The sequence below is a fragment of the Pezoporus wallicus genome, unplaced genomic scaffold, assembly GCF_028554395.1.
Source record: "Pezoporus wallicus isolate ANWC-B61680 ecotype Strahan unplaced genomic scaffold, APGP_CSIRO_Pwel_v1 scaffold_3294, whole genome shotgun sequence".
Classification (NCBI taxonomy): domain Eukaryota; kingdom Metazoa; phylum Chordata; class Aves; order Psittaciformes; family Psittacidae; genus Pezoporus; species Pezoporus wallicus.
In genome coordinates, this window is record NW_026635478.1 from 8,379,488 (window position 1) to 8,406,660 (window position 27,173).

Below are 27,173 nucleotides of genomic sequence, written 5' to 3' on the forward strand. Positions count from 1 at the left end.
TGCTGAGGTAACCGTTGGATTTGATGATCTTAAAGGTCTTTTCCAGCCTAGGTGATTCTGTGAATGAGTGATGAGTTGGTAGTGGTGGGCAGAAGGATGACAGCCCAAGTAGGGACCAGCAGCGTGGTAGCCATGCTTCTTGTTCTTGGTTATGGCCTGTGCTTCCGGTAGGAGGAAGGAGTAGGGGAGTGCTCCTGTGACAGGTTCCACTGGTGACCAGGGGAGGTTCTGACACTTTTGGGATCGGCTGGGTGGGACTGTCCTGTGGCTCTGAACCAGTGCCCCCTGCCACAGCTACAGGTTGGGCAAAGATGAGAGTCAGAGCAGCCCTGCGGAGAAAGACTTGGTTGATGAGAAAATGAACACGAGCCGGCTTCAGTGTGCACTTGCCGCCCAGAAAGCCAAACGTATCCTGGGCTGCATCAAAAGGAGTGTGACCTGCCCCTCTCCTCTGCTCTTGTGAGACCTCACCTGAAGTATTGTGTGCAGTTCTGGTGTCCTCAACATAAAAAGGACATGGAACTGTTGGAACAAGTCCAGAGGAGGGCCACAAGGATGATCAGGGGACTGAAGCACCTCGCGAATGAAGACAGGCTGAGAAAGTTGGGGCTGTTCAGCCTGGAGAAGAGAAGGCTGTGTGGAGACCCCATAGCAGCCTTCCAGTATCTGAAGGGGTCCTATAGGGATGCTGGGGAGGGACTCTTCATTAGGGACTGTAGTGATAGGACAAGGGGTAACGGGTTAAAACTTAAACAGGGGAAGTTTAGATTGGATATAAGGAGGAATTTCTTTACTGTTAGGGTGGTGAGGCACTGGAATGGGTTGCCCAGGGAGGTTGTGAATGCTCCATCCCTGCAGTGTTCCAGGCCAAGTTGGATGAAGCCTTGGGTGGTATGGTTTAGTGTGTCCCTGCCCATGGCAAGGGGGTTGGAACTTGATGATCTTAAGGTCCTTTCCAACCCTAACTATTCTATGATTCTATGCAGGTCATCTGCTTCAGGCAGTTGATGAAGGCAGGAGCCTCTTGCCTGAGTGTTTGGAGGACCTTTGCTGGTGCGACTTGTGCTTGTATTGGAGATCTGGGGCCTAGATGTCACATGGGTCATTTGAGCAGATAGGCCTTTGTATTGGGTTTGGCTCAGTTGTCCCTTATCATCACAGCCTGCGTGGTGCTGTGGTTCAGATTTGGGACAAAACCAGATTTTCCAGTGTCACAGAATCATGGAATGGTTTGGGTTGGAAGGGATCATCTTAAACATCTTCTGTTTCCAACCCCGTGCCAGGGGCGTGGTTCTTCTTCACAAGGTCTGTAAAATGCTGCAACATCTGTGAGATGGTATGACATACAGAACATTATCCCTGATAACCCAGTTTGCTTGTACAGCTGTTCATTGAAATTAATATATATGGGTTAAAGTCAACATGTGCAGGTTGAAATTGTTATTTTCACTTCAGAAATCATAGGGCTTTTTCAAGCTCTGTGATGTATTCAGAGTCTACATAATCAGTGTCCTTGGACGTTGCATCGCGCTCGTGTGCTTCCTGGGGTCTTTTTGTGTTGAGCTCAGTTTCCCTGGCAGGGGGGCTGTCCTGAACGCTGGAAGGAGCGGGGCCATTGTTCCCGGTGCTGGGGGGAGCTGGAGCCTCTTCAGTGCCCGGCCCTTACCGCGGTGCTGGGGGAGCTGGAGCTGTTTCTGTGCCCGGCCGTTATCCCCGTGCTGGGGAGGCGGGAGCGTCGCGGCAGACGCCGGGCGGCCGGGCGCTGTCCCTGGTGCTGCAGCGCAGCGGCCGCTCGCAGGGCTCCTGGGGCCTTGGGCAGGTTTTAATCAGACTTTTAAGTGCTTTGTTTCCCTATCCCCTCTCTTACCTTAGCATAAAGTATTTTGTAAGAATTGGGTGGCAAAAGGGACAGGATGCCTTTATAATAAGTGTTTTGTTCAGTGTATATGATGATAGTAAATTGACTTTAATCAGTTTTACAGAACTCTCCTTATTGTTGTGTCATATGTCTTTGTACAGGGATTTAATTCAGTTGTTTACAAGGCTTTTTATGCGAGTTTATCTCAGGTTTTGAAACGGTTGTGCCATTATTGTGAAGAGCACAAGCATGCCTGATACTTTGAACACAACGATAGGGAGGATTGGCATCCTAAGCAGGGAATGATGTAGATGACAACATATGACACTGTATCATTCCTGACTGCTCAGGCAAAACACTGGAAAATCTTTGGTGACAGGTGGATGTATACACCTGAGAGGAACCTGTGTACTCAAACATGGAAGTGCATGGCCTTTGTGGAGTTTTGTGAGGCTGGAGAGACCTGGCAGGTCTTCTGGTGCAATGTCTAGGGGATGAGTAAAAGAATTTCATCTCAAAGAGGAGAAGATAGGAGGAGGTGGCATTGAAAATCACCTGAAGGCTGAAGAAAACACAATTGATGTGCTTTTTTTTGTTCAGGATTTCTGCTTTTTCAGACACTTGGTCTTTATGCTGCTGGGTGGAGCAATGTAAGAAAACCCTTTGACTTCTTCAGTATCTGGTTCTCTGGTGGTATTTTCTGCTAATTTTCTTTATTTTTACCTCCAAGAGGTTCTCTAGTTTCTGAAGCTAATGACAAGGAAGAAGGAAGCTCACCTTTCCGGACTTAAGTGGAGGAAGGGGGGCTGTTTGCTTTCTCACTTTTGTTAAGAGAGAGGGGACAACTTCTTCCTGTTCTGATTCCCTCCAGATAATTTGATTGATAATAAGCCCCAAACATGTAAGAGTTCACTGATGCTGTGGGATAGCTTTCTGAATTTGTAACTACACTGCTTTATAGCACAGTGTAGGTATGGATTTCTTTGAAATCAATGCTTGCTTGGCTGCAGCCAGGTTACAAACCCTTTTATGGATTTCTTGGCTCATCCATAGCTGTTTTCCGGGTAAGCATTAAACTGGGATCTCAGTTTTTCTTTCTGTTGGAGTATTGAGTCTAATTATTTTATTAGTTTAGTACCTTTAATATGCTGTCTTTTCCGTGAGCTCTAGAAGGCAGTTCTACCCTGTAAGCAGTACATATCTGTGAGATTACTGGCTTGGGCTTTTAGAGAACAAATACCTGGAATTAATGTGAAAAGACATGTTATAGATGATCAGCAGACTCATGCTGAGAGGGTTTGAGAGGCTGCAAGCCCCAGCTGTGCCCATCCTGCTGTCTGCTGGAGATGATTGCCACCACAGCAGAGGTTGCAGAACAGTCACTGGGTCTGTTCCTGGGGTGCTCCCAGCTGGGCAGACTGAAAAAAAGAGAATTCAATGTTAGCTCATGTTAATAATCTGACCTGCCACTGCAGAGGTGTAAATTCAACACCTGTTCTGCTGTGCCCACTCCAAGAACACTAATTTGTGGTGGAAGAAGGAACCATCAGCCACAGATGACATCTTTTGAATTTTTCCCAACAGAAAATATATAAGTGTATTTGGAGTTGCCTTCTGTGCATCCATGAGGGAAAAGTGATACTTTCACATATTCCCTCGTATCCTCAGGCCACTTGTGGTAGTGTCCAGGGTTTGAGCTTTAGTTCACCCCAAGAGAAAATTTGTGAACCAAATAGGGCATTAGGCTGTTTTCAGCAAGCACTGTGCTAGAGAAAGTCTGTGTGTTTTCTCTCACTTGTTTTGATTATACCTTTTAGTCAAGAGCTTCATCTAACTGTACAAAATTCTAACACATGGAAGTGTCTTCTTCCTGGCAGTTTATCATCCTGACACATCAGGTTCAGGAATAACTACTTATTTATTCCAGGTATTACAGTCATCCATGTTAATATTTAGAGGAGAGATAATTTTGTAATTAACTCATGATTTATATTTATTTTTCTTTCTCCAGCTGGGAATTCTCTTTCACAATGATTTCTCCTATTTTCTGTATTTTAATTTGACAGAAAATTTCTGACAAACGCTTTTAGTGCTTAAACAGGACAACAATAGTGATGTGGCATTGATGTGAGCGTTAGTCATCTTGACGGCTTGACAGCTGATACGCTGTGATTTTTGTTCCTGCAGAAAGAAATGCATATGTCAAAGGTATCAAGATGTCAAATTTCCTACACAAAAGAAAGCTGTATGGGAGTGTGAAGCGTGAGTGCTGGATCTCAGTGGTGACTCTTCCCCGCCCCCCCCCCCCCCCATAGCAAATCAGAAGCTGTTTATCCCAACTCTGTCATAAGGCAATTGGAACAAAGAAAAGGAGTATGTGCCCAAAACACCAGCTTCTCGCTCAACTATATTAGCTTAGGTGTTTTCTGTAATGGAATGAAGTTCTTGTTTCACCAGAAGCAAGAAAGATTTGAGTCCTTGTTAGTAAAACCAGAAATATTTCGTTTCTCTTGTCTGCTCAGCACATGTCTTTCGGGGAAGTGCCTAGCATTTCTGAGCTATTTTGAAAGGCTGTGAAATAATTATGCATTTATGGGTTTTTAGTACTAAATCTCCCCCCCCCCCCCTTTTTTTAATTGCTTTAGTCTTTCAGACGTTCTGAATCTCAGTGGTGTTTGGCTAAGAAAATTAACAATTAACTTGAGAAATGCATTCCTTCCACATAGTCAGAAGTATTTGTGTCGAAATGGCATTCAAAGCCTGATAGTAGAGTCCATATTTCCCCCAAAACATGCAGGAACTTCTGTGGTTTGGTCCATGGTCTCAGATGATACAAATACCAGAGGAAGCTGGATGTCAGTATGCATGGATGGTAAACGAATGTAGTTTTCACTTTGTGATGGTGCCCTTAAATCTGGGCTTTATGGGGAGAGAAACAACAAAGTGGGCTTAGAAGCCATTAGATGAGTCATGTTCCCCTTCCTTTTTACTGTTTCTGTTGTACCCTATCTTGCCTCTTTCGCTGAGGGTATGTTATGCTGCTTCTAGGGCAGGTTATCAACAGCTCTATCATACTGTGCACTGTGTAATCTGCTTTGGCTACTTGGCAAATAGGCTAGTGTTGAGGACTCTTCCTTGTCAGTTCCGTGCTCGTTGATGTCACCACAGTATTCGTGCTCTGCTTCATCTTTTTTTGAAGTTGGCCCAGGTAACATTCAAGCAGTGTTTGTTGAAATCTCAGTAGGGTTTGGATACCAGAGTATTTATGCATAGTATGTTTGGAAAGGAAATTTGGTTCTGGCCCAGACTCACAGGTAGAAATAAAAAAAGGAGAAAGAAAAAAGTCTGGAATTACATCCTTTTGTATCTTTGCAGCCTGACTAGAAGGAATTTTAAGATATTCAGACTATGAAGAGCTGGCATGTATCACTGTTATGCCTCAAATGGGATACAGTATTAGCACATCAGCATAGCCAGTGGCAGAGCATGCAGTCATCGCCATATACACACGCCTGACCTTGTTGGCATGTTGTGCAGTTACTGGCATCTGTGCAAGTATGGAATAGAAAGAGCTGGATAAGGCCTTGAAATAACATCTTAAATTTTACAAGTAGGACTCCAGTAGGAATGGGGCATGTTTCCATTTCATCTTGCTTTTTTCATCCAGCACAGCTTTCACTGCATGCATTATTATACTAGCGGAGAATTCAGGGATGGCTTGAGAAGTAAAAAGACTTAAATAAAATTATTCTTTCCTTTAAAAAAAGAGCTGTATCTGTTTTGTGTGGTGTTTTTTTTTTTTTGTATTTTTTTTGCAACTTGGAAGACGTAAAGCTGACCTCAAGAGAAAGCATCCCTTACTCCCTAGAAGAAACTGGGCAGCTTCCCAGGGCAGGCAAAATAGCCAGCAACAGAATCCAGAGCACTGCATCTGTGAGCAATGCAGTCTTGGCTGTGATGGCAGCCTTTCTTTGTGCCACCTATTGCTGTGAAGTGCTCTTGCTTCTTTCCTTCTATGGGTTGGTTTTAATGAGAAAGTAAGTTTTTGCAATGAGAAAGTAAGTTCTTGAAGGTTAGCATCTGAAAGGAGATTGGTGTGGTCTTTCATTAACATTGGAGAGCAAAATTATAACCGCTGACTTCAGTCAGCTATTAGCTTTAAAGCTGGTCTCCTTCTTTTCTCCTGAAATGCATGGATGTAAAGATTTGTAAGACATAATCCTGTTCTACCAGGATGTTTATATCTCTCTCTTTTTACTGCTTGCTACTTGTGAATGCCTTTTTTTTTAAAGAAATACTCCTGTGTTGACTGGAAGAGCTATTTCATGCGTGTCTTTTGCATTAAGTTTTATAATACATTCAAGACTTCTTAACTCTAGTTTGGTCTCTTGATATAGGTATTTACCATTCAGTCATCACTTCCAGTCTCAGTGTGCACTTGCAACAAATCACAGTCCATTTACAATTCCTGTTTTATAGCCAAGGCAGATATTTTTAATGTAATACATTCAAACAGTTATTTTTTGCTTGTGTTCATAAGAGACATATATTTTAAGTATGTAGTTACTAGAATAGGGCTAGAGCTTATACCAATTCCGGTAATGATGGAAGCTTGAAAAATCTGGTGTCATTTGTGGTGGCTTTGTCTTGGCTCAGTAGATTTGTTAGTGTTTCCAAACCTTTTCCTTTTCTCAGTTTAGTTCTTCATTTTCATCCCAGATGCTTTTGTTTTCATTTAAAAAAGGAAGAAATTATGTTCTTTTTATGGAAAAAAGCTTAAAATAACTCATACTTAATGGAGAAATTCAAGGCTTTGGAAGGGGAGAAAGTATTAATTTCCAGATTCTGTGCGTGAATATATCCAGGTTTTAAAAGATTCTATGCATTTATCTGCTGTCTTTTAGTTAGCTGTTTGGATATCCTGATTTTTTTCTACTTGTTGCGTGTCTTCTCAGGGAAAAGGAGACATAAAATGGGAATTTTGAAATAAACTCAAGGGAATAGAGCAGAGGGAAATAATAACAATAATGTCACATGATAAAGTGTCATTTAGAAACCAAAGTCTTTTGACGTTCCATGAAACTTACACTTCAAGTGCTCACGGCTGTTTGGAAATGGGAGCTGGATTTCTCAGATGTATTTTTAAAATACTACCATTTCCCATAAGTGCATTTTATTGTCTTTCAGAGCCTTATACTCCCTTTTGTCAATATGGAAATGGATATCTGTAGCAAAACCACCTGGAGGATATTTTGGCTGTACACTAAAATTTGTTGTGTTTGTCCATGATATTGTCCTGGAAATTTATCACCTGCTCTTAGTAAACCAGGTGCTGGTATTGCTCATTCATTTCTATGACAATATGCTTGTTTCCTGTGCTAAGCTGCAAGAGGGATTTTATCTTGCTCTAGGAACACTCTAGCTGGCTGAGTTGCAATGTGTTTTCTTCCCCAAAGTGGCAAAGTTAAAGTTTTGACATGAGCAGTATCACTTTTTCTATTATTATCCTCATCAAAATCAGTTCTGCATGCTATGAAATATTTAAAAAAAAATCCACCCCCCCCAACAAAACAACCTCCACCCCCCAAAAAAATCCAACCAAAACTGTACCACTCTTTGGTATCAAAAATTATTAATTGAGGCTGAGGACTTGGCAACTTGCAGAGAGGAATTCCTATATTCTTAAGATTCCCCCCCACCCCCAAGTTATTGAGGTGAATTAGGGAAACTCCAGTGTTCTAGAGAGGACAAAAATCTTCATGTTTTAGGGTGCAGCACAAACTCCAACTGGTAGGCATTATGATGAGACATGGTTATGTGGAAGGGTATCGCATACCTACCTGTTATGATCTGACTCTCACTTTTTGAGGCTCATGGTCCCTATTAGAAACAAGATGTGGTATTCCGTGTTCTGCTGGGCATCAGTTGGAATGGCAGTTCTCAGATTTCATCCTTCACGTATTTCCATAATAGTAGTTCCTTATGAGCTCTTCAGGGTCAAGATATCTTTAGTATTATTTATTATTAGTAGTATTAAGCTTCATTGGCAAGTATTTCTGGTCTTAAGTAAGCAAATGCTCCACATGGAGAGCTGGTGGTTTATGTTGTTGTTCGTATTAACAGCTAGTATTTTTATACTGCTAGCAAGAGGGCAAACACTCTCTAATGCTAACATGAAAAAGTAGTATCTTTGGTTTCACTGAAAGGAGTGCATTATTACATGATATTCATCTTGAAACATTTGAATTTCTTTAGAAATTTTTGTAACCTAGAAGGAGTTGGTCACTTCCATCATCAGGTGTTAGCCTTGTTTTTTCTTACTGTTGGAATTTGAGCAAATATGGCCAATATTAGAAATGTCTTCTGTGTATAATACACCTTATACTAATTTCTGCAGACCCATCACAGAAGAAGGAACTTTGAAGTAAGTGATGGATAGATGTAAATTTTGTTGTCTGATTCTGATTTGTCTCCATTCTACTGGGTGTTTTGTTAAGGCACATTTTGTGGCATCAAAGTTATTCATGGATGATTTGTAGTTGGGAAGAATATGCACTCCTAACAACCGCAGGCAAGTTTAATTTGCATGAATTTTCTCTCCTAGGCAGAAAGGAGGAGCTTGTTTATGATACCTGAAGTGATGCTACAATATAAATGAGCTATTTTGTATTTTCCAGGGAGACAGGAAACTGGTTGTAGTTGACATGCATGCTGTGTTGAAGAAGGTAGTAAATTGTGGTGACAAAGATAAACTTTGAAGTGTCTGTCGTTTAGATGTTTGGAAGTTGTGTTACGTTGAAAGCAAAGCCTTCTGTCTTAACAGTTATGGCACTAATCTGCCCCATCCAGTGAAAAACCAGGTAGTTAGGTAGGGGTATGGTTATGGTGCAGGGAATCTGTATCTCCTAAAAGCCATCTCTGTGATGGATGTTCCTTGACGCACCAGCCTTGACTGTGATTGAATAGCCTATGTGGATAAAAGAGAAAACTTCATGATCTAGGCAAACTCTGTATCTAATTATATAACTGAAATTTCTCTGTATTTGGGCTGGGGACAACCTGAAGGATCAGGAGGAGCATGGGATAGGGGAGAGCCATCAGTAGCAAACATCAAATATACCTGAAGGTTATATTTTAGTCCTTTAATCAACAAGTTTGATGTGGCATTTTCCTTCTCTTTCCCAGAGTGATATAATTCCATCACTTTGCAAGCAGGGGATAGGGATGTGATGTGATGTGATTGACAGGTGCTTTACAAGTATGGACCGTGAAGCTGTATTGCTATAGCTGTGGCTTGACGTTTGCAAGAGTTTCAAAGTTAAAGCTCTGAGGTATAGGAGGGAACCTGTTACAGGCTAGGGTAAAGTGTGATCTTCAGAACAGAGCTGCATTTTATCCACTATTGTTTATTTCATAGAATCATAGAATAGTTATGGATGGAAAGGAACTTAAGATCATCTAGTTCCAAACCCCTGCCATGGGCAGAGATGCCTCACCATAGACCATGTCTTCCAAGGCTCTGTCCAGCCTGGTCTTGAACACTGCCAGGGATGGAGCATTCACAGCCTCCCTGGGCAACCTGTGCCAGTGCCAAATCACACTCACAGTAAAGAACTTCTTTCTTACATCTAACCTGAACTTCCCCTGTTTAAGTTTAAACCCATTACCCCTTGTCCTATTGCTACAGTTTCTGATGAAGAGTCCTTCTCTGGCATTCTTGTAGGCTCCCTTCAGATACTGGAAGGCTGCTAGGAGGTCTCCACGCAGCCTTCTCTTCTCCAGGCTGAACAGCCCCAATTTCCTCAGCCTGTCTTCATACAAGAGGTGCTCCAGTCCCCTGATCATCCTTGTGGCCTCCTCTGGACTTGTTCCAACAGCCCCATGTCCTCCTTACGTTGAGGGCACCAGAACTGCACGCAATACTCCAAGTGAGGTCTCACAAGAGCAGAGGAGAAGGGCACGATCACCTTCGACCTGCTGGTCACGCTCCTTTTGATGCAGCCCAGGATGCGGTTGGCTTTCTGGGCTGTGAGCGCACACTGAAGCCAGTTCATGTTCATTTTCTCATTGACCAGCACCCCGAAGTCCTTCTCCGCAGGGCTGCTCTGAATCTCTTTTCTGCCCAACCTGTAGTTGTGCCTGGGATAGCCCCAAACCAGGTGGGGGATCTTGCCCTTGGCTTTGTTGAACTTCCTGAGGTTGGCATTGGCCACCTCTCAAGAGTGTCAAAGTCCTTCTGTATGGCATTCCTTCCCTCCAGCATATCAGCCACACTACACAGCGTAATGTTATTGGCAAACTTGCTGAGGGTGCCTCAATCCCACTGTCCGTGTCGCCAGCACAGATTGGTCCCAACACCAACCCCTGAGGGACACCACTTGTTACCTATTTCCTGCACTCATTACCTGTTCACCGTAAGTCTTAAGCACAACTTCTGTTCAGACAGCAATGAGTCATTTCTGTGGTTTAGGAAATGGAAGTTATCAGTTGAAAATGAGGTCAGTTTCTCTGAATCTCAAGTATTTTTGACCTATTATTTCATGGAATCATTCGCAGCAATTGTTCACAGGCCTTCATGGAAGACTGTATTACTACAGTCTATTCCTGAACATAGAAATGTGTTTATCTTTCCCTCTCCACACAGAGGATGGCATTTGTCTTTGATGCAAGTGCCAGCCTCTGGCTCATGTTATTTTGGGCCTTTGAGCCAACTATCTGGTGAGAACAGGCTTGAAATTTAGGGTGTGTACTGAAACTGCATCATGATTCTGGGGATCTTAGTGATGCCTACCTTTTAGTCCTGCTTAGAGAAGGTGAGAAATACAAGAGAGGCAATATCATTTATTGGCTAATGAGTAAATATGGCAAAGCAGCTAAAAGAGTAATTGGATGATGTTTTCCTCAGCCTTTTAGCATTGATGGCTTAATGCTTGAAGAGCAAATTTTGTCTGTTCCTTTTTAGATATGCTATGAAGCCAAGGTTTAAATCAGTTGTATTGCTTTAAAAAAGTCTAATATATGTGTGCAAGTTTGAAAGCATGCTAGAGGACATATTCTTAAAATGCCCACGGAAAGAAAGGGAAGAGCAACAACATTTCTATTTGATTTCAACTGTTCTTTGTTCCAATTCAAATGAGTTTCTATTTATCTTCTTTGTAAATTACTGTCTGTTATTAAAGAAGCATGTGCTGTATTTGTTATTAAATTATTCTCTCATCTTTAATTGTATTCTTATCCTGTTCATATTATGTTAATGGATGTGTGGATGCCCCAGTTGATGGGGTAGGAGGATAGTTACCTCCATTCTAGGGTAAGGAAAAGAGGGTTTTGTCTGAGGCAAAGCAGGATCTTTAATCTGTGGCATCTATCTTGCCACTGTTGCTGTTGTTACCATGATAGCTTCCTTTTCTAGCTAGAGTTCTGCCAGAAAAACTTACATTGGAAGTATATGTTGTCTTTTCTGACAGATTTAGGACTTGCTTTCAAAAGCACATTTCTCACTGTGCTGTGTCATTACAGCTAGCTTCAGCAGTGGTGTTCCTTTCCCAGCCTCAATATTTTTGAGAGGAACATGCTGTGAGGATGTGCTCTGGAGGTTACTCGTTTGGGAATGCATTCCCTCTATGTTGGCTGCTCTCCAATTGTTGGTTGCCCGTGAGCTTCAGAGAGTGGCAAAGTCCTGTGTTTGTATGAGGTCAAACTGACAGGATTAAATACTGTTCTTTTATGTGGGCATGGCAAGAAGACAGAACTTTAGATTTCTAATGATCTGGATAGCTGGCAACTATCATTGGACAGAGGATGTCCATTCTGGTTTTATACAGTCATAATTACAACTTTATAATATCAAAGGCAGCTTTAATCTATGTGAAGCACTTCTCATCTTGTACTTGCAGAATACTTGGCTAAACTCAAAAATTAAACGTAGTGCAAATCACTTAGAACTGTACTTTGCTTTCCATGCTGGGGCTGAAAAACTTCATAAGCATTTAATTAAACCCTAAACATCTAAGGATTCTCATTTTACAGATGAATGCACTGTGGCAGAGTTGGATAAAATGAGTTTTACGATGTTTCATGGTTAAGAGTAGCTCACGGCAGGCTACAGGAGTAAAAACAAGTCATGGAAGCCTTATACCCATGTCTAGCTGAAATTATTGTTCCTCTAATCTCCAAGTGGTACATGCTGAAAAAATGATTATCCACCAAATGGAAAATCTTTTCTCCTATTCCTCTGAAGCAAAATAATATGCTGATATTTCTCTTTGTCCACTGATACTTTGAAAAGCACTAATAAAAAAAATAATAATAATCACAACTTCTTATGTGGATCTGGTGTCAGTTCCCTGAAATGAAAGCTGAATAGAAAACTAATAGGTAAAAAGAAAGACGTTTATTACACAGCAGCTGGCATAAATCTTGCTTCTAATGAGGATAAAATCCATGTAAATGAATCATTACAGTAAGTTGTTGTAATTAGGATTTATTCATGACAAAGGTCTCATAATTATATAGTCAACTTTTAGTGTACCAAGATTTATAGTCTGAAGTCTTAATTCCATTTTATTATTAAGCAGCAGAATTTGCTAGGGGAGGAGTGTTTTCAGGAAGCTGACTTGCGACAAGCCCTCAACTATAGATGGAATTTGATTCCTTTGCAAATATCATCTAATCCTCCTGTTGCAGAAGGCTTAAATTCTCCTCTGGCAAAAAAAAAAAAAAAAAAAGTTAGCATTTTAAAAAGTCTCCCCAAATACTGAAGAGCTTTTAAGTGCCAGGTTTCATTAAGAGCCTTCCATCTTAACAGTAGAGTATGAGTGTGCATGTGCCTCTTCTGAGTGTTATTCAAACAGCGATGGACCAGTGCCATAGAAAGCTGCTGCCAACTCATGATTGTCCAGGCTATGAGAAATTTGCTTTGGTTTTCTATCCACCTGGCAAGGGCTGAGATAAAAGTAGTATGGAGAATAATAGCAGTGGGTTAAGGTCATCAGCAATCCAACTGTGAGCTGAATTTGTCCACTTCTTTGGTGGGAGGCATGTAATAGGGACAGAACTGTTCCCCCTACTATCTTGAGTGCAGCTGAGTGCCCTCAACAGGGTGCTGTGGTAAAGGCTGAGAAATTAAGGCTTTGTGCTTTCTTCTATCTATTGAAAAGAGTAAGTTTGTCTGTTGGACTGTTATCCTGAAAGTTTGAAAACCATTACCCAAAACAACTTTAAAAGCAGTTTCCAGGTTTCTTCCCAGCAAAGCCGGAAAACTTCCAGTGAGATGCTGTAAACCACCAAAATAACTATAAGGGTATGCTGTGCTTTTGGGGATCTAATAGTTGAAGGCAAGCTTGGGTTGGACGTACTGGATCTGACAGTTTCTGGCTTGAAATTGGAATAGATTTCCCCCCCTCTCAAGTTTTAGGAAGTCTGCATTACAATTACAGATTTTCTTGTCTCCTTTCCAAGTTAATGCTCTTTAATAGTAGATTTTAAAGGCTGTTCCTCATCCTTCCTGCTGCTACTAAAATTGAATAAAAGCGACTGTGTTGCAGTGACTTCGCTCTTTTTGGCTTCAAGAAAAGTCCTTTAGCCACTGCAGTTGGAACAGTTAGAACATCCTCAGGCTGGTTTTAATTACAGCAGTGTCTGCAATCATCCCTGAAGCTTGGAGGGTGATTTTACCTCTCCTCTGTTGCAGGTGGAGTTTTGAATTGATGGCCATCCAACTTTGCTACAAGTATTTTCAGGGTTTTTTTTCTTCTGCATTGAGCTGCAGAGCTGAAGTAGCTTCACTGCTGCAGCACTTCCGTCCCCTGGTTTTCTGTTTAGGTTAATGTTGAATACATTGGATTAGTTTGTCCTGCATTCCCTAGCAAGGGTAAAAGCACCCAGAGTCCTGGTACTTTACCCCATTCTGCTGTTCTCCTGAATGTAGTAATGCTCTGTTGTAACCACCCATAAATAGTTCAGAAGAGCACATGAACTTCTCTGCTTTATCGCATAAAACTTCTCTGATAGTGTAAGCAGCTCGTGCGACAGCTTCTCAGATCTTTGCGGGTAATGCCAGAATCTGGAAGGGGCTTAAGAATTTTTTATTATGGTGGGTTTAGGTAACTTAATGATTTTTGCTTTATAAGGGAAAAACTATTCCCCCCCCCCAAAACAAACAAACGTACATTCTTATATAAGTTTAGGAGTGGCTCAGATAGGGTTTTGTTTACTCATTTATGAAGCAAAAACAAAGGGGTGTACTTCTGAACACTAGAACTCCAGATGAACTCAGGGCAATCCTGTCTGTCCCTTTCCTCCTCCTCCCTCATTTAATTAAGGCTGGGGACTCAGGTACTCAAACCTCATGAGATTTAATAAGTTTCTTTGAAACCATTAATAAATCATGATGAATGCATGCCCTGTTTTCTACTCTTGGCTAAATATAGCAGTGGGACTGGGTTTTCATGTCCTTGGCTGTCACTGGTACCACATGAAACTTCTTAACCAAGCTGAGCGCTATCTTTACAGGGATTTTTGCCTTCACTATTCCAACTGAGGGGACTGTGCTTCAACTTCGTGACTTTGAGTGCTTAGGAATGGAATTCAATTTTCCAACCTGCAGATGTGCTAGAGCCTTTCATCCTTGTGTGAGCAGTATAAACTTTCATAGTTGTTTTTCTCTTCTCGGGGTATCTGTGAATATACTGACAGATGATAAAACTGTCTTTTCTCAGCCTGGTTTGGGGAGTCTGAACACATTTGTATCCACTGTTACGTGGTAAGCTCTCAGACATAGCTGTTTGCCATACAGACCTGTTCACCCATGCCCAAGGGAGCGGCTCAGGTGGTGCAAGTGCCTTCCATCCCATATCTCATCTCTCCAGTGCTTCATTCCCTTTCTCGGCTGGAAAAACTGGGTAGTACTTAAATGTATTGCAGATTTTATTCACGATTGCACATTGTGTTTTATTGTGCCTTAAGTAATTGAGATGACTTCACTGCAGCCATGCAAATAAAGCAATTTCAGCATGGCCTGGAATTAACCTGCATAGGAGCTAACTGCCTTGGCCTTTTTCTGTTCTTTCTCAGCCTTTTCATTTTATTTTGTTTTTAAATCTAATCAGCTATATACATGTTTTCAAATACTGTCCTACTTGATGTTGACTAATGTATTCTGTTCATGGACCATCAGTGAAATTTCATATTGTTTTCAATATTTCTTTTGGCTTTAGTTGCAGAGACCCAAGATTTTGATTTCAATCACCCATTTGTCTGCTGAAAAATTTGAAAGTCTAATTTCCTGCCCACCACAGTAATTAAAGATTGGAAGAAAGATTTGTCTGGCAAATATTGCACATGCAGTGAAGTGGAAAATGTGCTGAGTTACACTTGTGGATTATAAGATTGATTGATTGCTTTATGAAGCCCTGAAGTTAGCCACCAGTGTCTAAGAAAAATTGTGTTCACTGTTACAGTATGTGTCAGCTTTCTTGGCAGTTGACTGGAAAAAATCTTCTAAAGCTTAATCCAGATACCGCTGTAAATAAATGTCACTTCTGTCTCATGCAAGATTCTTTTCTCTGCAGAACATATCTCTTATATGCAGTGTGGGAGGGAAACACACCAACCTGAATGGTAGCTGAGAGCTGGTGAGTGACGTGTGTACCAATCTGGCAGCTGATGTATAGCTTTTAGGGAGATAAGCCGCTGTAAAGGATAGATGTTCTGAAGGACAGGTTGTCAGCTGCACGTGTGTACACATTCGTTCGCTCACTTCCCCCCCTTTCTTGCCCTCCCCCCTGCTCTCGGAGGGATGGAGAGGAGAATCGAAAAGAATGCAACTCCCACGGGTTGAGATAAGAACAGTTTAGTAACTAAGGTATAACACAAATCACTACTGCTACCACCAATGATAATAATGATAAAGGAAATAACAAGGGAAGAGAATACAACACCTCAGCACCACCAGCCGACCGATAACTCGGCCCCCAAGCCCGACCAAGCTCCGACCGATACCTCCTCCAACCCTGCAGTCTCCCAGCCCTTCCAGCTAACTCCCAGTTACCTCCTGGGCATGACGTGCTGTGGTATGGAATAGCTCTTTGGTCAGTTTGGGTCAGGTGTCCTGTCTCTGCTTCCTCCCGGCTTCCCCTCCCCCCTGGCAGAGCATGAGGCTCACAAAGTCCTTGGCCAAACCAAAACCCCCAGTTTTGCTGTCTTGTACATAATGCTACCACCCATCATCCATTTCAGGGTTTTGCTGTGTCTCAGAAATACAGGTGGTACTTCTAGTCTGCTTCTTCGCAGGTTTTAGGACAGCTAAACTCTGCTAACAGCTGCAGTTATCTCTCAGTAGGGCTTTGAGGAGAGGATGCAGTTACTCCATCAAGGAGCCTCCAGTAGGACAGAGGAGCAGTGGCAAAACTAAACTCCCTTGTCACCAGGCACAGTAGTGGCGTATCTTCTTGCCTGTATAAATTTTGTTCTTTAACAGTGTACAAGCATTATGGCACAGAAGAGGTGCAGAACTTTCTGCTCTGTTATTACAGTAAAGTGTTTTGAAGAGCTTCACAAAGTGTGATGTCACCTCCTTTTCCTGGCAAGAAGCCAACTGCCAAGCTATTGCTGATGTAATTTGTCTCCTTGAACAGGACTTTGTTGCATCTTCCTCTCCTATTTTTCCCCTTCTCTCACTGCTTTTTCTTGTTTAATTGGGATTCAGAGCTCCTCGGCTCCTTGAGGAGGAGCTGGGGTTTGCTCTTTGTCAGAGAGAGGGCAAATTACAGTCTCGCCTGCATGGGTATCTTCTTGTTTCTGTGGATTGGTGTAAGTAAGGTAGTTTCTGAAGGATTGGCTATATAGCCAATATATACTATGTATTAGCTATATAGCATATAATAGATCTCTTGGCAGCTGATGGCTTCACGTCATTATCTGGAGTATGTGTTGGCGCTACATGTCTTTGAAATTACTCGAGTGCTTTTTTAGTGTATTCTTGCTCAGTGTGATGGTCTTGTCTTTCTCTGAGGCACAGGCATAGCCACACAGTCGTGATCCTTGATTGTATCTGTTGTGCACAGGGGCAGATTGGTTGCCAGAAGGTGGTTTTGGTTGAGAAAAGCCAAAGACAGGCTGTGGGTTCATGCAGAATGACAGCTATGCTGTACACTGTAGAGAAGCTTTGAGCTGTGCAAGGGTATTTCTGCTACATTTGGGCTCGGCTGCACCATGTGTAGCAAAGACTTTGTGTGTCATGTTGAGCACAATCAAATGTAACATGTTAATTCCACAACTCATTTCTCCTTTCTTTTCATGCTTTTTAGGGTGTTTCAAAGATGACCGTATTGTGTTCTGGACTTGGATGTTTTCAACATATTTTATGGAGAAATGGGCCCCCCGGCAAGATGATATGCTCTTCTATGTCCGTCGAAAACTGTCCTATGTCACTGGGGATAGTACAGAGGGGAAAAAGGTGAGTAATGACATATTTTAACCTGGGAAATTTAAGTTAACATGGGATTTGGTGAGGTTGTGGACCTGACACGTCTGAAGAACTATAAACCAAGGATAAGGAATCTCCAGCTCTGCCCAACACAAGTTATGCGGAAGTGGCTCATAGAGAAGTACTGTGGTTAATGCTGTGAAGTATATGCATGTGTGCATATACTTTATAGTGGTATATGCATATACTTCACAGTGCATATATTGCACTGTGAAGTATGTGTGAAAACATACACTGCACTGTGAAGTATCAGCAGTATAAATAAGCTTCACTATCACAGACTTGAGGAGATAGAGAGTTTACATGCTTTTGGGGGGAAGCTTTTATATTGGTCAGCCCACATTTATGGGGAAAGGGACAGCATCCATGCTGATTTTTGGTTTGCTGTTCAGTTATGATATTTTACAAATTGAAAGGCCCTGTCTGAGGGATGAGAATATCAGGAATGAGCACCTATTGTGTTCATTGTGTATTCAGCAGCAGAATGCGTGCAGCCTCCTGTAGGTGGGGTACAGTAGTAACAAACAGTAAAGAAACAAATGTATTCTCATAATCATAGAATCTATATTTAAGGCAATACCCACTCCTATAGAAGTACGCTTTCGTGAAAACGTGATAAGGTAGCCTAGTACTGCTGCACAGGTATTTTCCCATCAGAAATTTGAGAAACTTTTCAGCATTTCATTGCAGGTTTCTTAGGTGGGGAAAATAAGGTGAGAAATAATGGTATTATTGGGAATTAAGGAGATGGCTTCAGAGGCTCAAAAGCAGGAAGATAAATGGAGTTAAAAAAGACTGTGATTAACTTCTTGACACATGTAAATAATTTACAGTGTTGTAGAATCACAGATGTTTGCCCCTGGTGCATGTGATAGTATTTTTAACCAGGTATACCGGTGTTCTCTGGGTTTAAATGTGGTGACATAGTTGTCAGCTCCCTTGAGAAAGTGGTCCCAGAATATTTTTCCAATGTTTTTTGTTGGCGATACAGAAATGGGCAGAATTATCTTCGCTGTTCCCCCACTCATCCAAGTTCCATCATGATGGCCACTAAGGAGAAGATGACACAATACTGTTCTTTCTCTGACAGATTAATTATTTAGTAGACTTCAGCCAGCATACTTGGAATTTTAAGACTTTTGGAGGGACTTTTCATCCTAACTGTTGTTTAAATGACTATAAAAGCATTCCTGTTTCACATCAAACAATACTGTGGCTTTGTTCAGCCTAATAAAAGTATGGGTTATTTAACCTCTTGTCCTTCCCAAAAAAGAAGGTGAACCTCAGAGGAAGCCTTGTCGCTTAAATTGATTCACAGACCCTGATCAATCTCTGTTTACCTTCTTAATCAGTTTAAGTGTTTGAACCCCTCATGGAGAGGAGACAGTGAAATAAACCCTTGTATTTGTTCTCAGACCTCTATTTAAACCTCCTAAAAGCATCATAAATAATCTTAATTTGTAAGGTGGTTTTGTAAGCGGCAGTTCTTACAAAATCAGCATTAGTGAATCACTTGCTATAACAGCTAAGATGGGGGGTGTGCCTTATAGCACACACAGTATTTTATAACTCCCCAGTGACTGTGCGTTTTGCTCAGCTTCTGAGAAATGGACCTTTCCTGTGGCTTTGAAGTACTTGACAGGTTTTATTTTTACTTTGTAGTTTTGAACATTCTTTCTTGAATGTTGGCTCCTGCCTTGTGTCCAGGCTGTGCCAAACAGTCTAGTGATTATTTCTCCGTGGGCCATGCAGAGGTTGAGTATTAGGTAATCATGGAAGTAGGTCTCTCTGTAACTTGGATATATGCAAAGCAAGTTCACTGTAGTTCTTCCATAGATATTATATATGTGCTTTGCATTTCCCTGGCAATTGTCAGTTGACTGAAGTCTGGCAGAGATGCATAAGTTGAATCATTGTGCTATGACGTCTCAGAGCATTAGTTTATATGCATGAAAATAAGATCCACACCGCTTTGAGCACAGTAATCTGTAGGACTGGTGACAACAGCAACAAAACTGGATTGAGTGGGGAGGGGCTGTTTATCTGGATGCTGACAATGGTGATGTTTGTTTTCTGAGATGAAGAGCTCATGCGGCATGTTTGCATCATTTACATGCTATGGTGTAATGATTCATGTCAGTGAGACACAAGTGCCGATTTATCAAACACTTTTCAGGTTTTGATGGCTGTCCTGTGGGATTGAAAGTCGTGCCTGCTTGTAGTGTTTTTTCTGTGCTTACTGAGCTGAAGAGTGTCAGCAATAACATTTAAGTTGAAGTGTAATAGAGGATAAGCAGCAAAAACCTGATAGGCTCAAGATTAGAGGTTTTGTTCAATTTTGTCTGAATGACAGTGCTTTGGATGCAGCTTAGTCACAACTGCCTAAAGTAATAAATCTCACAATTTGGTGTAGCAGTAGGTGATGATGGTAAACTTCTCTATCATAATGAATTTTAATTTAAAGAGCCTTTTAAGTGATCTACTTCATGTACTTGCTGGTCTTTCCATTTGCTTCTTCTTTCCACCTTACCAGTTTCTAAAAGGCGCATGTATGGGTAAAACAGCAATTAATCTTTTAATATGGTCTGTGCCAGGGCAAAACTGCCATCTTGTATTCTGGGCTGTACCCATTACACAGACTTTGGATCCCAAAGGAGTGCATTCAGCTCTGTGTTTCTTTGGCATGTCACAGTTAATGCTTTTGCAGGGTTTTTTTTATTTGCCAAGTTTTGACAATACTTCTCTCAGTGTCTTTAAGCAAAATCACAGTCCCTGTCTGTCAGGACCTGTGCAGGCAGGGCACTGTGGAGCATAGCTCTTCTTAAGGGATTTAGTAGGCTTTTAAGGTGGAATTGCTTTGACTTGTTGCTCTGTATGCACTGTTAAGTCAAGACTCAAAAAACCTCTTTGCTGCTGCCTCACACACCAGCTGATGGGACCTACTGGAAAATGTAAGCCTTGATCCCCATTACAAAGGGTCCTGTACATTGCTAAAACCTACAGCTTTATAAGGTTAAAGCGGTTGGACTTGGGATTCTGATTTTAAAATGGTGTTAGATCAATATCTAGTATCTCTGGCTCTTTCCGGTGCAACAGGCATATGCTTTGTTAGAACTGCAAGCTTTGGATCTTTCTGTAGAGAAGCTTTACTTTCTTATGGGACTGTGGAAGGTGCTAGTATGGTGTTAACAGAGAGAACTGCCAAGTAGGAAAACTCAAGTAAAATGTTAGTGACAGGCCAGCAGAGTGAGGTTGTATTAAGCCATTCGGCCTTGCATTGTCACCTGAAAAGGGTGCTGTGTTTATAGGGCAAAGCAGTGAAAAAAGAGAAATTTAAGACACCATTGGTATGTATTCTGAACTCGCCTGGATTTTGGAGTAGGTCCTGTTTTCTTCAGCATGGAAGAGTAGCTCTGCCAAACGCATGGGATAGTCATTCAGGCTTCTAAGTCTTCAAAAAGCTTAGGCTACTGATGTTGTGGCTGCAGCTTCAGAAACAGAACTGAACAGAGCCATAGTTTACATGTTTATGTGTATCTGAACCTGTGACACAACAAATATTGGCTGTGGTGGGAGATCAGTTAGTTTCCAAAGCTAAATGACTTCAGGCACGGGACTCCTACAGAAAATCGCAGGATTTTCATAGCTGAATCTCCAATTCACTGTCATCATCTGTCTGGCTGGAAGATTTGAAAACTTGAACTTAGCATCCAGCAGAAATGGAAGTTTATAAAATCTTACATTGCTGTTCCTGTTGTACCTTTCAGAGCAGTGCTAGTTTTTGTTTGTTTGCTTATCCATTGTAAGCAAACAGGATGTCTCCAGAACTCTTTGGTGCACTTCAATGGGGGTTCCATGTCGCTATCTGAATGCAGCAGAGAAATAAACAGCCAAAAAATGAATCGTTTTGCCAAATGAATTCTCTCCTTTTACACAGAGAGTATGTGGGAACAGTGATTGCAACATGTGCAAGTCAGTACAGAAAGACAGCTGTTCTGCCTCAACTCTTCTGTTGTGCTAAGTTTGTGGAGGTGTTGCAGTGAGTAGGAACAGTGGCTTCTTCTTCAGAAGCACAACATAGAATCAGCTGGGCTGGAAAAGACCTTTAAGACCATCAAGTACAATGATTACCCCAGCGCTGCAAAGTCTGCCACTAACCCATATTACTAAGGGCCTCGTACACAGTTTGTGAGTGCTTCCAGGGACGGTGACTCCACCACTCCCCTGGGCAGCCTGTTCCAATGCCTGAGCACCCTCTCGGTGAATAAATGTTTCCTAATGTCCAATCTAAACCTCCCCTGGCACAACTTGAGGCTGTTACCTCTTGTTCTATCACTGGCTAATTGGGAGAAGAGAGTGACCTCTTCATCCTCCTTTCAGGCAGTTGTAGAGAGCAGTAAGGTGTCCCCCCTTGAGCATTCTCTTACCCATCAACGTTGCTCTCATTTGGAGAATGAAAAAGGAACACTGGCATTATCAGATTGGTATTATGATTTTTCTGTAAGGAGCTCAACATCTTAAATGCAGATTTGGCTTTTCTTTTACAATTATCCTTAGAAATTCTTGTGCTTTCTTATGCTATTTAGCTGATGTTTGCTTGTTTAAGTACATGAACATAAAGGAGCTGATGCTTGACAGCCTCTGCTTACAGTGCAGTTTTTCCAAGACTGTCTCCATTTCCTGTGTGTGCTGTGTCAGACTGCCTGGCAAAAGTGAAGAGAAAAATACTGCTGCAGGTGTGACAATAACACCTCTGCCCAAACAGAAATGGGTCTCTCTGTGATTTGGAATATGCTTGTGACATACCTGGCAGGCTAATGAGCATTCAGGGTGGAGATGATTTTGTATTCTGTCCTATTTCCAAAGTAAATCTGTGTCTAAGGCGAAGTGAGCAAGCAGCTGAAATATCCTCGCGGTGTCACAGTTGGTAGACTCCTGACTCAGGAATGGGGTGTGGGCTGCAGGGGTATTTTTAATGAAGTGCCTTTTATTGCTTCCAGTTTCTGAAGAATGCTTTTTAACCAGTCAGATAGAAGTGACAAGAACGCCAGGATCAGAAGTTGAATTTGATATGTATTGCAGTGAAACATGTCAGCTCAGAGTCATGTGGCTGAGGTGCTCTGTCATCTGCAGCAGAGAGAAAAACTTTGTTGGGAAGAAGCCCAGACCCAGTTTCCCCATCTGATAGAATTGTAATGAATAATTCAGTATTGCAAATGCAGCATATTTGAGTCACTGAGGCTTGAGGGACAGAAGAGCACTGCTAGGCTGGGCTTTGCACCCTGGAAAAGGTAAAAGTGTCAGCCTGGAGCTCCCTAAAACCTAATCAGTCAGCACAGCACTATGTGTGTTTGATCTTTGGGTTACAGTCAGTGTCAGCTTGTTTATTAGGGGTATGAAAATGTCTGGTTTCAGTGTAGAAGTTAATATGCAATTGCATTGAAGCTCTGGAATATTGCAGTCAAATCTCTAATAACACCAGTAATTAGAATTTAAATGTCTAGTCTATCCACCAGTTGTTCCCCCCTGCGTTTTCTGGTCAGTAACCCAATTTATGCATTTCCACATTCAAAAGAGATGGTTTGAAATACAATGATTTATTAATATTTTGTAATCTTATTTCTCCTATGTCCTTGTCTGCTGCCCTTGTTACTGATGCAGCATGCCTTTCCTTATTTTGCTGACTGCATTCTGCGGGAGGCATGCTACATGTTGCTTCAGGCACTTGTGTATTTCTAAGGAGGACTTCAGAAAAGTTGGGAAATAATATTACAGGAATAAGGTAACAGTGAGCAACCTGTAACACCTGAACATACTGGCTGCTCTGTGGTCTGGTGCCATGTTTGGTAGTGCTTAAGTGTTCAGATATGTATCTGCATTTTCAGTTTTTGAAAGCTGATTTAGAATCACAGGGCTTGAAGGGACATTAAAGCTGATTCAGTTCCAACCCCTCACCATGGGCAGGGACACCTTCCCCTAGACTGTGTTGCCCAAGTCTCTGTCCAGCCTGGCCTTGAACACTGCCAGGGATGGAGCATTCACAGGGCAGCCCATTCCAGTGCCTCCGCACCCTTACAGTAAAGAATTTTTTCCTAATAGCTAATCTGAATCTCCCCCGTCATCTTAAAGTCATTCCCCTTTGTCCTGTCACTACATGCCCTTGTAAAAAGTCCCTCTCCAGGTTTCCTGTTGTAGCCGTTTTAGGTACTGGAAGACCTGGATATAAGGTCTCCCTTGAGCTTGCTCCAGTTTAGCAGATTCATGGAGTATTTGAATTGGGGAATCAAAGCTGATGCGATTCATAGAGTACAAACTGTCAGGTGGCAGTTAGGATTACATTGTCAATAACTCAAATACAGTGATTTCTTGCTTTGCTGATACTGATCAGCATGTTTTAACTCTCATCCTTGTCTTGCTTAGCCACAGTTAAAATGGCTTTCTTGGTGCCAGAGCTGTGCTGGGGGAAATCTGTTTACACACCCTCTGTCTTACGGTTTGCATGTTATTGCTTTCCCCTTGTTTGTCTGATGAGCACCATCAAGCATTCAGACTGCTCCTGTAATTTGAACAGCTCACACTTTTCTGATTTTTAATTTTTTATACCTCTTCTGCAATTGCTAGAGTTGCAAAGATGGAACTAGGCTTTCTGGGTTGTTTTCACCTTAGTAATTTCAATTATGGCCGGTTGAAGTTAGCCTGTAATTCTGTGGGTCCCATTAGCTTTTCTCAGTCTTATAATTTACTCGTTCTTCATATTGCTTCTTCATGTACAGTATGCAGATACTGGAAACAGTTAGATGTGTAAGCTTGTTAAATCCTTGTTTTCAAAGATTTTGTCACTTTCTGATCCAGAAGGAATGAATTGTGCTCATTGAAAACGGAATACATTTGGTAGGAATTCCTGTTGATTATTTTTGTAAGAGCTGTGATTGATTTTAATGTGATTAATATTGAGATATAAATATATAATAATGAAGTGAGAATTCAGTGAAAAAATACTGAAGGCAGTGCAGGATATAAGTAGTTTGGTGTGTGCCCTCAAATGAGTGGGGCTACAGAATGCAGAGGTTATAAGGAGGGTGTTTTCTGTCTTTTAAGGAGGAGGAAGTTGCTGTTTCTAGCTGCTGACTGATGCTATAGGTTTCCCTGCTTGCCTTTTACTCCTGTCTTATTAGAGGTAAATGGGGTCTGACTTTTTAAAGGTTACTGTTTAGTTAACATGTAGTCATAGACCAGAGTCTGTTCTTCCACCAGAACAGCAGTTGAGTGGAAGGAGAGGCTGCCAATGGATTGAAATTGGGGGATGTTTTCAGGGATACCTCATCTTTTCTGAAAGGGGTTGGGATGATGAGCAGCGTAATTAACCTTGAATTTCAGTGGCTGGCCGTCGCAAATCGGAGCACTTTTCACCCTGAGGTGAACTTAAATACTGACTTTAGGGCGGTCTTATGTCATTAAGCTGTCATCTGCAACCAGCTCAATAAATGACAGGAGGTTAGGTTGTAAGGAATTACAGCAGCGCTGAAACCCATGTGAGTAGAGGGAATGGCTTTGTAGAACTGAATATCAAAAGGAAAAGAAATGGGTGGGAATAAAGGCTATGTGTGAATTGACTTTGTGGTTTTCAAGCTCAGACTGCAACTGTGCTAGTTCAGTGAACAGGCTGTGAGTCAACTGGTCTGTGGGTACAGTTACCTCTGTTTCCCCAGCCTGAGCCTCTCAGTGTTACTGTGCATTGGTGGAAGGTAGAAGAGGGTTGTATAATGAAGTGGTACAAGACTGGAATTTTAGTGCTCAGAGCTTTGTTTAAAGATCACAGCTCTGCTTTGCTCTCCTTCACAGGTGTACAAGACTTGCTCCCTAAAAGCTCTTGGAAAAGTTTCCAAGCCATCTAGTTTGTGATCATCTTATTTCCTTAGGGATTTAGTCCTGTTTGATTCATAGAAGGGAGAGCAGTCAGCCTAGTCAGCTTACTCTTTAAAATGCCAAATTTACTATGAAAAGAAAGCATAGTTCTAGCTCTTTGCCTGATAAAAGCTACACTTAAGTGATTTGGAACCATGCTGAAATTTACATATGGTGAAATCACTGCCTGTTTTAACCTCCTCAATATCAATCCTCGGGAATAAAAAAATAGTGCAAATCATGCTAGTGATCCTCCTTGTAATGGCTCTTTTCCAAACGTGTATGTCCAATTTCATAATTGCAAGTGGAGTCTTTTAGTGACAACAGAATACAAATTAAATTCTTATAATGCAGTATTTTACTGCCCTTTATATTTTTGTACTAAATAGAAATGGTTTATTCAGTCTCATGTTTTATTTTTAGCATCCTCAGCACTCATTACCTGATTTATAATCATTACTGTTGGTTTATATATTTATCACATAAAGACTAACAAACCTTACAAGGTCTGTGGCTTTCAGTGACAGGACTGCAAATAGATCTATAAATCCAGCAAATTACTTTGGTCCCAAATAAAAGGTCCTGTGTGGTGAATGTTCATATTAATGAATATGTAATTATTCTGCTTTGGAATCTGATCATAGTTACAGTGGTTTGCCTGGTTTTTAAACAGTTCAGTCTAGACTACTGTAGATACACCAATATCAAATTGTTTGCGTAAGTTGCAAATACTTTGCAAATCTTGAGATGAAATCCTAGCTCTTCTGAAGTTGCTGAGAAGATTGCCATTCACTTCTGAGGGCAAGAATGTCTTTCCCATTAAAAATATATGGGTAAAATAAATTGCAGAATAATACAACGAGGCATATGGGTATGTCTGATGTCTTGTAAAAATCCCTTTGACTAATCTTGCTTCTCTTCTTGTCTGTTGTGACTGAGCTCTTCCAAAGTGCATCCCTCATTTACATGAGGTTATTGCTGCTGTTGTGGAGTCCTAAATATATACAAGAGATGGGAGAAAGAGGAGATGAAGGGAGAAGACATTTTGCAACAAGTTCAGCTGCTTATTTAAACTGACATGGCTTCTCTAAGATAGGAAATATTGCAGGTATTGCAATCTAGACTGCATAATTTTGGCTTGAATGGGTTTCACTCTCTTTTACAGATAAGTCTGACAAAACAGGGTGAATAGTTTGTTTACATTTCAATGTAAAAGTATGTTTGATGATAGCCACCTGTGAACCTCCTGCTCCTGAGTAGTATGGTCTGGAGTAGGAGCAGCGTCTGTTGCAGTAACACCTTTCATGTGTCATCAGCCATCTGGAAACTTGAGTGATGAAACAGGATAATCCACTACCATTCTCCAAGGCTCTTATTCTATCTGCAAACACCCTCCTGTGCTGCCCTTGCTGACGAACAAATACACGTAGCATTTGCAGTAAATCTTCCAAGTTGAATGTTGAAGCAAAATGTCAGCATGGTATTGGCAGAGGTAGGTCATGAATACTGCCTCTGGGCTGCAAAGTTTCTTGCTTGAAAGTCATGAATCAGCAGCAGAAGTTTCAGTAACCCAGCATTTCTCATGCCAACAAATGGAAGAGGGTGTCCAAAGCTATGAATAGACTTTCCTGGGTAATTGCACCTGGAAAAGATGAGCAACTGCTGTTGGGCACACAGTTTGTCCCATTTGGACCTTTGAAGGAACCTCTGCAAGGCTCTGGAGTCTGACTGAGGAACCTTCTTGCTGTTTGGATTTATCCAGAGACACTAGAAATTACAGTCAACTTTTAACATCATTTACTGTGCTTTCAGTAAATGAAAAGCTTTTGATTATACAAAGCGATTGTGGGGAGAGAAATCAAAGTAATTGATACTGAAGCAAATTTTTATAAAATGGTTGGTACTGTCTGCAGCTGACCTTTG

The 27,173-nt window shown here is 41.5% G+C and overlaps 1 protein-coding gene across 3 annotated transcripts in view; it reads left to right on the top strand.

The window, feature by feature from the left end:
* Positions 1-27,173, top strand: part of KIAA0930 (KIAA0930 ortholog) — a 72,616-nt gene that overhangs the window by 19,482 nt on the left and 25,961 nt on the right. For all 3 annotated transcript variants that reach the window (XM_057426941.1, XM_057426933.1, XM_057426947.1), the window contains exon 2: positions 17,167-17,315. In XM_057426941.1, coding sequence (XP_057282924.1) covers positions 17,167-17,315 — 149 coding nt within the window. The remainder of the gene's footprint in view (positions 1-17,166; positions 17,316-27,173) is intronic.